A 14,736-nucleotide genomic window follows, 5' to 3' on the forward strand; every position below is an offset into this window, starting at 1 on the left:
CAACAGCCTGTCTCACAGACCTTGACCTATGACAAATCTCTGTGTTCCTTCCATTGTTATGTATAAATAATAGCTGTTTTGTATGAATATAGCCTTTTGACATTGACTGATGAGCTATGCATGTAAACACCTACACGTATCATTCCCAGTAAAAGCCATTTGGGAGAAGAGCTCAGGGCATTCCCCACTAGAGGGAATAGCCACCCCCTTTCCTGCAGGAACAACAGGATTGTGTCCAGGACGATTCATTTCCCATTTGAGGCGTCCGGGAGAGCTCTGCAGGATGCAGTTCCTCCCGCAATTATAGGTGAAACACTAATCTTTTTAACATCATCACCGCACAGAAAAAGATAAATTTCCTATCAAATTATTTAAAGTTAAAAAAAGAAATTTAATTATAACAGGAAGAGAGAGTCCTCATATTATTTTTTTAAAAAAGTTTGTTTTTAAATTATAGAAAATGAGTTTCAGATTAACAATTGGAAAAGCTAAAAAATAAAGCCTGGCTTAACTCCAGGACTGTTGTTTTTTTCTTTAAGCACACCATACTGTGCTACCTAGAAGTCTAATTTACTCCATTGTGTTAATAATAAAGTTGTAATATATACTGCTTAATATAATAAAGTAACAGTTTGTTGTATCCAATGTCTTGAACATTATAAATTTCTCTAAATTTGTCAAGGAAGATAATTTTTATATAAACTCTCAAAATAATTATTGTGCCAGACTGTGGAGGCCAGTAATTTCCATGATCACTCTATTAAAATATTGGATAAAATGGAAAAATTATATTATGCCAGAACAAAAAACAAGTTTTTATAAATAAAAGCAGTAAAAGTTTACTTAAAATTGTGTTTTTTTTTCCCCCAGAGGCAATATGAGAGAAAAAGAAGGAAAAATACTGAATATTTTACATATTTTTATGTGTATAGGTCTTCCAAACATTGAATTTCACAACCCTGCAAATAACAACTTCACTATGGTTAAACTACTTGCACAAGGTAGCTTCTGTATCGCCAAAGCTCTGTTTCAAACTGCTGACTACATGGTACAATCAGGTAAATGTCCATCCATCTATCCTGCCGGTCAATCATTTATTTCAGCTACCTCGAGAAATACTAAAGCACAGAAGAGGAGGTCCTGAGCAGAACTCTCAAGAAACAGGCTGAGAAGAAAGAAAATAAAATAAAACCAGGGACTAAAAAGCAAATTAGCGATCCAGCAAAATGCAAACACTGTGAAATGTTAGAGCTAAAAGAAACTATGACTGTAACATTCCAGCCTCTGGAATGAGCAGCAGAGGATTCTCATCAAAAGCGATCATCGATTTTAAAAATAATGAAAAGCTTCTCAAATAACTTTCATGCAGAAGGATGAATGTACTCTCTCCTGATCAAGTATATAGGCTAAAAATTAAAGAGAATGAAAGAAATTGAAGTTTAAGAGGCAGTCCTATGAGAGAATGGAATGGCATTTCCAAGTAGAAAGTCTAATTCAAGGCTGGACATCAAAGACACTAAAGAGGTAAAAGTTCCTTAATTTTTACCCTGGCTAGTATGGCTCAGTGGATTGAGTACCAGACTGTGAAATGAAGAGTTGCCGGTTCAATTCCCATTCCAGGTAAATGCGTGGTGGCCTGGGTGCCTGGTGGGGGGCGGTGTGTGAGAGTCAATCACACCTTGATGTTTCTTTCCCTCTCTTTCCTTCTCCCTTGCCCTCTCTCTAAAAGTAAATAAATAAATGTCTTTAAAACAATTCCTTGATTTTATTAGTGATTACACATAGTTACTTCTAAGCCTCACTGCTATTGGTGTAAAGACACTTGTACTTCTTGTCTACATTGCATACAAGGAGATGGGGTGAGAGTTCCAGACAGGGGATTTCAACGAAAAGTACCCTGTTGGTGGGAATGCAGACTGGTGCAGCCAGTGTGGAAAACAATATGGAATTTCCTCAAAAAACAGAAAATGGAATTGCCTTATGAGACAGTGATTCCACTGCTGGGAATATACACTAAGAATCCTGAAACAACAATTCAAAAAAACTTATGCACCTTTATGTTTATAGCAGTACTACACACAATAGCTCAATATTGGAAACTTCCCAAGTGCCCACCAGTAAGTGAATGGATTAAAAACCTGTGGTAGGTTTACACAGTGGAATACTACACAGCAAAAAGAAGGAAGTCCTACTTTTTACTACAGCAAAAAGATGGAACTGGAGACTATTATGCTAAGTGAAATACACCAGTAGGTGAAAGACAAATACCATGTAACCTCACTTAGAACTGGAATCCAATAAACAAAATAGAACTAGAGACATGGAAGCATCAACAGAGTGACAGCTGTAGGAGGGGAGGAGTGAGCAGGGAAATGGTGGAAGGAAGGAGGAAAGGACTAGTCAAAGAACATGTGTGAATGACTCACGGACATGGATGAGGAAGCAGGAGGTAACTGTGGTCCAGAGGGGTGGACTGGGTGGAGGGTAAAAGGGAAAAACATTGGGACAGCTGTAATAGAATAAACAGTCAAAAATAAAATAAGAAAAGTGACTTCTAAGAAAGAACACACAAGCTGTCATAAACCTTTGAAACCACTTCTTGTCTTACAGATACGCTGTAAATTATTCCCAAGGGATGGAATTACACCCCAATGCCAACAACCCTGGCACTTATTAGGTAAAAATTATATGTGAGTGTAAAGTCTATATTCCTATACTCTAAAAATTAGAATACAAGTTCCAAACCCTCCTTCTTCAGTACTGGAGCAATTCTAAATATAAGCCAATGTGTATCGAATGATTGGCCTTTTGGTGACTTACATTCCTGTGTCATTCCCATCATGTCTTTTCATGAAAAAGACGTTTGTCTGAGGGGAGAAACAGACCAAAAATATGCATATAGCTGAGCTGAATATAAAGCAGTATTGCATTATAAAAGAGAAAATGGACTTTGAAATCCACTAATGCAAGATTTCAAACCTAGCTACAAACCTTATGAGCTTTGTTACCTTTATCAACCTCGCTCAGCTCTAGTTTCCTTTGTAAATCACAGAATGTATCTAACTTTTTAAGGTTGTGTGTGTGTGTGTGTGTGTATACACACACACCAGGCACATACATAGTGCTTGTTCTATGGAAACAATGATTTTATCTTGGGTTTGTTTTTTTTTTTTGATTCCCACAATCCATTCTCAAACCCCTTTGTACCTCCTTCTGGCACCAGATCTGAAAAGGTGAATATGCTTTTACAAATTCCCTGACACTTTTGTTTGCCTTCAAAAGAGTAGACATTTTAACAAAAATTTTCTCAGTACCCCAGAACAGAGTAACTGAAAGGAATTATTTTGGTAAGCTGTTGCCTGTGCCTTGTGATTCTCAGCTGTATCTGCATAAAATAATAAACTGCAGAGTTTAAAACTCAAACAAATGTACACCCATCAGGATGAATATTATTTTTTAAAAAGCACAAAATAACAAATGCTGGTGAGGCTGTGGAGAAATTGGAAACCTGCATTGCTGGTAGGAATGTAAAATGATGCAACTACTAAGGAGAATAATATGGTTGTTCTTCAAATAATTAAGAAGTGTTAGGTGATCCAGCAATTCTAACATCTGGTATGCTAAAAAAATAATTGAAAGCACAGATTCAAACAGATATTTGTACACCAATGTTGATAGCTTCATTTTCACAAAAACAAAATGTGGAAGCAACCCAGTTATTCACTAGAGTGGATGAATGGATAACAAAATGCAGTACACAGTGAGGTCTGTCCAGAAAGCATCCAGTCATGCAGATTTATTGAAGATGATACAAGATACAAGACACACTGCACATGACAATGACACCTCAGTCCCCTTCAAAGTAGGAACCTTGGGACCTCACATAATTCTCTCATTTGCCATTCGCTGCCCTGTTGTATTTTCCTGAACCTTATTGACAGTCTGAAATTTCTTCTCCTCCAAAGATGATTTTAGTTTTGGGGAAAGCCAAAAGCCTTTGTTGATTGAAGCCCATGCACATTCAACATTCTCAGGTATTCTGCTTGCTTGTCTCAGGCCTTTCAGAACATGAATCACTTTCAACAGATCCTCGACCATCTTTGAAATATTTGTGCCACCCTTTTATTTGTGCTGCACTCATTGCATTGTTTCAGAAAGCCTTCTGAATCTTCTGAATAGTTTCCATGGAGAAATGTCCAAGCTTAATGCAACATTTGATGCAGATTCCTTGCTCTGCTCACTCATTTTGAATGCCACAGCCACACAGTACAGATCCTCACTCAAGGGTGTCGACCACTCCCACTGACTAAAACAGTGAGGTCGTCATTGTTCATGCACGCATATTCCAGTCCACTTTCCTTGACTGCCAGGTTTCATCAATACTGCGCAAACCATTCTCGTTAACAATAGCTGGACTTTTTCTGGACAGACCTTGGCTATATACACTAGACTATTATTTAGCCTACAAAAAGAAGGAAATTCTAACACATTTTACAACACAGATGAACCTCGAGCACATGATGGGAAGTAAAAGAAGCTAGCCACAAATATTTTATGATTCCACTTAAATCATAAAATGAGAAATGTAGGCCAGCCCAATTCATAGAGACAGAAAGTAGAATGCATGGTGGTTGCCAAGGGCAGGGAGGAGAGGGGAATAAAGAGTTATTGTTTAATCAGTACAGAGTTTCAGTTTGAGAAGAGGTAAGAGTTCTAGAGAAGATGTTGGTGATGTTTGCACAGCAATGTAAATATATTTAAAATAGTTAAAATAGCAAAACATTTTACATATTATATATATTTACAATTTTTAATTAAATACACACACACTCAATGTGCTCAGAATCTGATCCACTTAAATTATAACAAAATGTTTAGGGACCAAGCCTAGGCAACTGTATTTTTAAATGAGTGCTTAGTCTTCACAAGTTCAGACGGGACTAAAAATCACTCCTTAGGCCAGTGGAGGATTCCTGCCAAAAATACAACTTCCCATATGAATCTAGTGATCTTTCAACCTTCACAGTATTTATTACTATGCTAGACTATCAAGGTTTGAGACAAGAATATTGTTTTTTAAATATCTCAACACCTTGAGTATATCTGATTTACCTACTTGCTCTATAAATTAGATTCACAATTTAGTAACATATAAGATCATTAAAAAGAAATAGATATAATTTGCCTTCTTGCACACCTATGTAGGTCACTGTGATATAAACCAAATGAAATATTATTTATCTCAATTTTATCTTCTAAATTAAAAAGACAAACCTTTGTACAACCTTTATTATCTATGGAGAAAAAAAGCAGCATTTGACATAGAACAAAATGATCATATTTTTGATTTCTATATTTTATAAGTTATGGTGTAAAACAAATTAAATACTCTTTGTATAAATAAATCAGAATTAGATAAGATGAAATACATTTCCCACACAGAAGTGCTATGTAGTTCTTATGGACTAAATCTGACACAGAGTAAAGGAACGCGCACTTTTTGGTTCCAGGTTGAATTCAATGTCTTTGCAGGTTTTCCAGAGGGTTTCTATAAGCCAAGGCTCCCAAATAGATGATGTAAAATAAAATGTATGCTAGAAATTGTCATGGCTATCAGCTCTGAGTGCCCTAATATGCCATTATTTCAAAACTGTGCAAAAATCCTAAATCAATTCTTTTGAATTGATCAAATAATAATTCAGATCAAATAATGGTTCAGAACTTCCCTTTTTAGAAAATATTGTAGTCATACAGTCATCTCTGCATGTTGTCACCACTGAATTTCAATTCTGGGAACGCCAGTATTTCCACTAGAAAAATGCCAAAAGGCCCCAGCATCTTCAACAAAGCAGCACTGTGGCACCACCATGCCTCTATTGTGAAGCCTGGATCAGACCTACCTATTGTTTCAGGCTATGGTCAAAAATACCATCTAAACACATGGGGGAAAAAAAACTCCTCATGTAAACAAGTGAAAATTCGAGGCATCAGGGAGAGAGGCAATATATACATTGTGAAATCCACTCATTTGGTGCCTTAAGAAGTATTGTAATGCATTTTTTAAGAAGGAAAAGGCAGGTTGGGGTGCATTTTCTCAAATGCTAGTCTTTTTCAATTTCAGAAATAATTGCAAGCATAATACAGGGGCATCCAACCTGAGGCCCATGGGATGTGGCCCTGGATGGTTATGAATGTGGCCCAACACAAAATCGTAAATTTACTTAAAAACTTCTTTTTGTTTACCAGTTTTCATTAGTGTTTGTGTATTTAAAGTGTGGCCCAAGACAACTCTTCTTCCAGTGTGGCCCAAAGATGCGAAAGTTTACACCCCTGGCAGCTCTGTCCAGAAGAAATTTCAATATCCTCTCCTTTGTAGCCAGAGATGATTGCAAAGGTGCGTGTCAAGATGTGACTGTGGGTATATGTGGCAAATTTTGCAAATGGATGTGAAAAATTAGGAAAATCATATAAAGCCCTAAGAATCAATCCTGAAAATATAGAAACAACAGATACATATATGGCTAAGCATATGACTACCCTTTCGAAGAGCCAAGTCTTTTTTTCTCACTCCCTCCAATTCTCACAAGACTAACTCATCTAGGCGCAAGGTTAGCCATTAACATATCTATCTTTCCTGGCCTAATTTTGAGCACCTTGAATTAAACAATGGTCCCCAGCATATACCACTTCTTTAGGAACTTTTGTTAAATTAAATGCAACCTAATGAGCCAGTTGGAGTCAGGCTGCCCTTCACAGAGAGCTCCGCACCTAGGAAGTGAACACATGGAGAAACAGCTGTGAAATGACAGAAGGGGGCTGATCTCAGTCACAGCTGCGCTTCCCGCACCAGAGATCTGCACAAGCAGGTGAAACACATCAATAACATGAAACTGGTCTGTCCTGAAATCTCTGGATCTATTTAAATTTCACCTCTTTATTATTAATCCACTGATTATAATTCACTGCCATTGAAGATGAGTGGAGAAACTCCAAGCTGGTTTAAAGAGCAAAGTTAGGGAAATACAGAAAGCACATTTTGTTTCCAAGTCTTTTACTTCAGGGCACCTAGATACCAAATCCTGCAGAAACTGCCCCCACCCAAAAAAAAAAAAAACCTTTTGAATAAAAGGTGATCTTTGTAGATATAGCACTGCAGCTTAAGTACAGTCTCTAAACAACTGTCAGGAATTACTACTAAAAATTTCAGTGACTTATCACTTATACACCGGAATTGACACGTCATCCAAAAACAAGGTAGGGTTAAGGCAGTGAAGCAAAAAGAAGTAAATCTTTTTAAAGCTACAGCATATCTATCCAAACCATTCATTAAAATACTTATCATGCTACCACTTCAGCTTCATCCATGCATCTCTTCCTTCTTTTGTCATCATAAGCGAAGAGTTTTTATGCTGTATTCAAGAAGATGCATGTCCTCATTAAAACTATTCTTCAGTCGATTTCTATTGTGTCAACTCGTGATTAGCCATGCTAATGAAGAGAAGTAATGGTGTAGGCATTTCCAGTGGAGATAACCAAAGCAATTTATTTGTGGCATCGATGTGCTTTCTTTTATATTACAGTAGATTTACCGTCACCAAAATAGTTTTACTTAAATTCATTTGAAACCATTATATTTTACCAAAAGTCTTACCTTTTTTGGTAAACAGAGTGGCAATGTCTTATTAATGAAAAGAAATGTACATAAGATGGAAAGTGTGCTACAGTTAAACCAAAAGGTAGATAAGCTATGTATGAACAATCATACCTAGAAGATATTTTATAGGTGCAAATGTGTGTGTTTATATGTAAAATGTATGTTTGTATGTGTGTCCACATTTAAGCATATATGTACAGCAGATTTGGGGCCTGAGAAACAATGCCATGTATATTATATTGACATTATCATTAGTGCTATTTTGAATTCTGCATATTTTGAAAAGCAATCTATAGAAATGGAAGTAAATGAGATAATGAATATGGTTTAAAATGGCCTAAACAGAGGTATAAAAAATGTAATGCTAAGGCAATTTTTTGTCACTCCTTTCATGAAATATGCAAGCTCCCCAAAAAGAAAGTGTGAAAAATAAACTTATATTGACATGCTATGGCAGTTCATAAACCAATAAAAAAGGTAATATTTAAAAATTATAAACATTCATTAAAAAGTTTTCTAAGTTATTCTACATTCAACAGCTCAATCAGATTTTGAAAAATAATACTTGACAGAAGATTCTATTATCAGGAAGAACAAGCATATTACAAGTTAACTTATGTCAGGCCTATTCTATCCATATGATGCACTCTATCCTATTCAGAACTAGATGGGAAAATGATAATTTTCCTTACTCTGGGTATGGTCTACCAATGGGTTGGTTTATTTTACTCAAAGCAGAAAACAAACAAAATATAAATACTGGTATCTCAGGCTAATTTTTTTTTACTATATAATACTTTCCTATATATGTTTACCAACCACACATGTTCCATCACTCAAAACTCAGGGTCTGATAGCCTACAAAATATTATCTAAAACATAGAAACAAAGCTTCAAGCTCTATTTCTAATGTTTGTTCAGGTAAATAGTTATTTTTAAAGCATACACTTAAAAATTCTGTTAGCATGCCATTATTTTATTATAGAGCTATCAAGTGAGGAACAGACCACATAACTAGTAAGGAAATGGGGTTCCGGAATCAGACTGCCGGGACCCAAATCTGGACAGCCACGTTGGAGGAGTTTGACCTCTGGCAGGAGCTTTACCTCCTTCAGTGCCTCACCTTCCACATCAGCCTGGCAGGGTTCTTTTCAAGATTAAATGAATACATTCAATACTTAGAATACTGACTCAATACTGTATACTCTTTACAAATACCAGCTATTATCATCTAATGAGCTTTCTCTTTGCCTCATGAAGATGATGTTTTTTGACAAGTTACTAGGTTGAAAGGCTCTTTGAAATTAAAGTAAATCAGTTTTAAAGTATGTTAAGGTTTAAAAGCATCCCTGTAGCTATCTTTTTTATTTTTCTTTTTTAGTGAGAGATAAATCACAATTCAATACATTGTGACACACATGGAAATAAAAAAACAAAGCATCTTTATTGTAATTGGATGCACTAAGTATGTCAAATTTAAGTGTTAACATCCATTTCATACATAACTCCAATTTTTCAAGGTTTATGATTCCATCATAAAGTGCATTTCCCAAGAAAGCTTGCAAATATACCTCAATACATGTCATTATTTTTTCATTGTATGTCTTTTAGTGCATTTCACTTGACTTATTAGTAGCCAATCAAAATTATTTTTTAGAATTTATTTCATTTTGGAATTTTAAAGTGCAAATACCACAAGCACATTGGAAAGTAATAGCAAAATCACAAGAAGTACAGGAGAAATAAACTAATTTTAAAGAGGGGCCTGGATATGAACGACTGTTTCAGAGTGCAGGTTAAGATCAATGTTAACAACACTCCCTGTCCAGGTGCACCTGGGGTAGTTCCCTCTCGGAGAGGTTGGCTGTTGTAGTGTTCATTCAAAGCTTAAATCAAAAATTTGGAAACATATCAAAATACCCTAAGCTTCCTTTAATAACATATTATGACTTCTTCTTTAATATGATTACTACTTTTTTAAAGATTTAATTTATTTATTTATATTTAGACAGCAGGTAAGGAAAGGAGAAAAAGAGGGGGAGAAACATCAATGTGTGGTTGCCTCTCGATAGTGCCCTCCACTGGGTGAGGAGGGCCTGGCCCTCAACACAGGCATATGCCCTGACTAGGAGTTGAACTGGCGACACTTTGGTTCACAGGCTGGTGTTCAATCCACTGAGCCACACTGGCCAGGGCAATGATTACTATTCTTAAGTGATGCTACTTCACGTAGAAATCTTTTTTAAGGTTACTATAGGCTATGGAAAGAAGAAATTTCTTTTGTTTCAAACTTTGAAAAGAAGGGTTCCTGGTTCTATTATTTTCTTAAGTGTTGTTTTTTTTTATTACTGTTTATTCCCCTACACTTTCTTCCCTCTCCACTCACCCTCCTCCCCACACCAATTACCACACTGTTGCAATTCAGTAAACAGGTCTGTTTAATCATTTATATAATTACCTTTGCATTGAGTTTGATGTTTTCATTCTCGTCGCGCAAATGGAAGTGCTTCATTTCTCATGGTTTCTCAAACCAGAACTACAAACTGTATACACAGGTTGCAGGGTGGGGTGGGGGGGAACCCTAATTACATGCAAGACTTTTCATTTTGATCTTATTAAGACCCTAGCTGAGTCTAATCACCAGTCAGGTCTATTTTAAATAAAAGTTCTTATTAACTAAAAAAGAGATACCAAAGCCTTGGTGTTCCATATGTTTTGAAATTTTACACATATTATTTCCAAGTGGATACGCTGCAATATATTCCAAAACTGGGTGAAGTGACTTGTTTCAACTAAGAAAAACAGGAATGGTATCATTCAGAAACCTAAATCAGTAACCTAAGTTATGTATCTAATGAGACATCTTGACATAACCATGTTACCTAATTAACTGTATTTCTAAGTACATTATTCTGAAATGAAAGCAATTATTGCATAAAATTTTTCCATTCATCTGAACTGTCCTATTTAGTATTTTAAATAAGACAATTAGTATCATGTCCAAAACAGTGATATTATTTTAAAATAATTAGATCCTTACCCTGATCGAAGGCCTTTCCCGGACTCCAAGTGCGGAAATAATCATCCTAAGGGGGAAAATAATGTGGATTGAGTGCATATGATTAATTAAAATGTAAAGATTCATATAAAATCTAAAATATGAAATACAGAAGCTGAATACAAACCTCTACTTCCTGCAATGGCAAGCAGCAAATTATAAAAAAATAAATAAAAAATAAAAAAAGGAACAAGAGAAAAACAACAGTTATCAAAAGAGAACACATTGTTTGCATGTTATAGAAATGTTTTTTTTTAATAAATGTGTTCATTTTCAGCACGAGTCAATGGTTACTCTAACAATTTAACTATTTTATGTTGCCACTTTACCTAAATATTATAATGCAATACTTTAAACTGCAATTCAATGTGCAATATAACATGCAGATAATTACCCTGAGCTAATAAGCTATAAAAGTATCTTGCCAATTTCCAATTATACAACTTCATTTTCCACTAGTATAAGAGTAAATAGAACCATTAATATAGTAGAGAAAATACCAAGTGATTTTCAACTAGCCCATACAGTATAAATATACTTTATGCAAATCAGTCACTTATTAATTGATTATCTAAGGAGCTCATCAAAATGCAATTTGAAGCTTAAAAAAATGCATACCTAATTCAATCTTGCCTAAAGTTTAAATCGTTGATATGGAAAAGAAACATTACTATGGATTTAGTATGTAGTTTGTAAATATGACCAGAAAACATAAAAGTGGGGCAAAGTATAGTGAAAAAAATTTAAAAAGAATAAAGTCAAATGGACCATTTTATTGACTGTTTTTATACCCTAAAATTTTCATACATGTACCTCATACATATTACCTTTTATATAAAATAGAACAGATGTCACAGTTTAAATTAATAAGCTATTTTCACTGTAGTAAGTAAAAGTAGCACAGAGTGAAGCTCATTGATGAAAGATGTCCTAGCTCAATACTCTTGGACCCACAAAGTTAATTCATTGCAAAGCTGCAGAACACAGGAAATGCAAAAAGGCCAAGGAGAGATTATCCCTTCCTAAATTTTGTTAGTACCTGTCAATGTACAGAGAGGAAAATGTGGCATATATTTTAATTACAGAAATAAATATATTCGTCTAATGTATTTACTCAAGAATTTTCAATTACTACAAAAATTGTTCTTTATTGTGATTAATCATTCAGTACCATCTTCTGCATTCCCACCACACTGACTTCAAATGAAACAGAAGGAAAGAAAAAGAAACACAAGCCACAGAAGACACCTGTCTGTCTTATATATGTTGCAACAGAGTTGTATTAAGAGAGGGGCATGTTACGCTAAGCGAAACAAGCCAGGCAGTGAAAGACAAATACCACATGATATCACCTTTAACAGGAATCTAAACAACAAAACAAAAAAACTAGCAAAATATAACCAAAGACACTGAAATAGGGGATAGTCTGACAGTGACCAGAGGGGAGAGAAGAGGGAATTTCAGGGGGGAATGGGTAGGGTTTACAGGAACAAATTTGGAGGACACATGGACAAAAACTAGGGGTGGGGGGGTAATGGGGGGAAAGAGGGGAGGGTTGGGTGGGTGAGCTGGAATGGGAGTAAGGGGGAGAAAACTGTACTTGAACAATGATTAAAATAAAAAAAAAAGAGAGGGGCATGTTATGGTGGACCACTTTGATGGGCGCTGTTCTGCAAAATCATCTAGGATTAAATTACAGAAGAATAACACCATTGGCTAATTAAATATTGATTGTTTAGTCTCTTTTCAAAATCTCTTTTTAAAATAATTTTAGCATCATAGAATTCTTACAAAACTAAGCTTTCAAATTAGATTACTCCCCTCAAAGTTTCTAAACTTACAGCTGAGGATCATAACACACTCATTTCCTATCTTTTCTTTTTTCTGATTACGGTGTATTTCACTGTTTGGAGATCATTCCACGCAGGAACGAGGACTGGAGCTTCTCCTGAAGGACGACTAAAGGCTGGACCATGAGCACATGAGTGATAGATTTGGAAACAGGAAAACATATTTCAAGGCTGGCTTTACCACTTACTAGTGCGTGACTTTAGAAAAGGTGATGATCTAAACCTCAGAACCATGTGAATAAAGTTGGAAAATATTACCTACCTGGTAAGGTTGCCACAGGGGTTAGTTATAAAAAGTATAAAATACCAGCACAACATCTGGCATAAAGGGGATGCTTAAGCATACCAGCTACTCACAAGGGCCAGGCTCATGTCTGTTAATATCTTTGGGCTTCATCACCATTGGACAAGTTCTCATCGCTGTTGATAAGTTCCTTTAGTTTTTTAGAAGAAGCCATAGAGTTTTCATAACATTTGTGAAAGTGATGTCCAACTGTTGGATGCAGGCAGTATTTTAAAGCCTACATATAGCCTGTCCTGTTTGTTGCAGACTGCAGCAGTTAATGCAACAAGCCAAGTGTTTCTGCAGTCACCTAAGACTATTTTGCAGTGGTACAGCCACCAGCGTCATCATCGAAGACGACGAGGGTACATTTTTATTGCAATAATGACGCCACCTGTGTCAATAAGGCAGGGATCTAGAAAGGGGAATAGGTGTGAAACTGACATCGACAACACTGATAACATGAAATCAACATGTTTGACACAACACATAGTGTTTGAAATATGCAACATCTTTGCAGATTAGAAGAAATTGAATATGAGTGAGTGTGTGCGTGTGTGTGTGTCTGTGTGTGTGATGTTATGGCAAAATTTAACCTCAACACATATAACTCCCTTCAGAATAACATGATCCTGCTGGGTTCTGTTTGGACCATAGTTATAAGATCTATAATCATAATATAAAACTTGAGTCAGGGTCTTTGGCTATGTCAAAGGCAATCTTAAAGTTTGGCCAATATGGGGATCTGATACAAAAAAGCAAAATACTGGCATTTACTATTAAAAAGCAAAATACTGGTAGTTAGCCAATCAGCTATTTTTAGATTATTTTCTTTGTGTTTTTATATTACTGGACTTTTTTTTCCTGAAAATGGTTTCACCTCATTAAATTTTAGGAGTTCTGCCAGGATGTGAAATAAAAGTATTTCATGTAAGTGTTCATTCAGGCGCAGTTATTTTTTATTTTGGTCTCAAAAGCTTTGTGTGAATATTGGTTTGTTTCAGGCTTTAATTTAGATCCAAAATAAGCTAACTGGGGATTTAAGAAATAACTGCAAACAATGCCCTCAACTGGAGAAAGGCAGCTTCCAATGACTGAAACTATGCCGGAGTGTCCCAACAGGCAAAGTTGAATTCTTGTCACTCTTGTTCCAAAGCTCACACCAGTGAATTCCAGAAGCAACAACAATTTAACATTACACCTCCACCAATTTCTAGCATTCAGAAAATACATGTTCTGTTTTTAAAGGTTATCTATGTAACAAAATTCGGTATCCTATTATTTAACATTTTCCTTGTGGCTTTAATGCTTTGTTTTTCCTAATCTTAAATAAAATGCATATATAATGCAGAGCATGGTTTTTCAACCTTGGCATTATTAATATTTAGGGCAAATAGTTCTTTGTCGTGTTGGGAGAGTGTGGCCGTCCTGTCACGGCAGGCTGTTTAGCAGTCTCCCTGCCCCTTAGCAACAAGAGACCAGTAGGGACTTCCTTCAAGGTGTGACAAGTAGAAATGTCACCAGATATTGCCAAATGTCTTCCGAGGGGGGAAAATCACCTTTCTTAGCACTACTGATCGGAGTTGCTGGGAAATACAAAAAGACAAATGAATCAAAATATCATACAACAATAGGTTGCTAACAATAACAGATTTTTCACACAGATGGTTCATTGTAGTGAGATAACATTTTACATTCTATTTTATTCCTAACATTTTTGTGAAACTTTTTATCAAGAGCACTTGACAACTGTATTAATGTTTTGTCAAACTATTTAATGGCGAATATCCTTTTGTGGAGATGTATCATCATGTAGTTACCTCTTCGTATGCCTGTGCTTCTGTAGTGTTTATACTATTTTGCTATAACAAATAACTCATACAAAAATGGC

General features: G+C 35.7%; 1 protein-coding gene across 4 annotated transcripts in view; it reads right to left on the reverse strand.

Annotated features, from left to right (window-relative positions):
- The window catches only part of SPOCK3 (SPARC (osteonectin), cwcv and kazal like domains proteoglycan 3), a 292,764-nt gene that overhangs the window by 171,722 nt on the left and 106,306 nt on the right, over window positions 1–14,736 (reverse strand). For 3 of the 4 annotated variants that reach the window (XM_028521177.2, XM_028521176.2, XM_036031981.1), the window contains exons 3-4: window positions 10,840–10,848; window positions 10,695–10,740 (exon numbers count right to left, since the gene is read on the reverse strand). In XM_028521177.2, the coding sequence (XP_028376978.1) occupies window positions 10,695–10,740; window positions 10,840–10,848 (55 nt within the window). The remainder of the gene's footprint in view (window positions 1–10,694; window positions 10,741–10,839; window positions 10,849–14,736) is intronic. The other variant, XM_028521179.2, reaches the window with a different exon arrangement.

This window comes from Phyllostomus discolor, chromosome 8 (genome assembly GCF_004126475.2).
Source record: "Phyllostomus discolor isolate MPI-MPIP mPhyDis1 chromosome 8, mPhyDis1.pri.v3, whole genome shotgun sequence".
NCBI lineage: Eukaryota > Metazoa > Chordata > Mammalia > Chiroptera > Phyllostomidae > Phyllostomus > Phyllostomus discolor.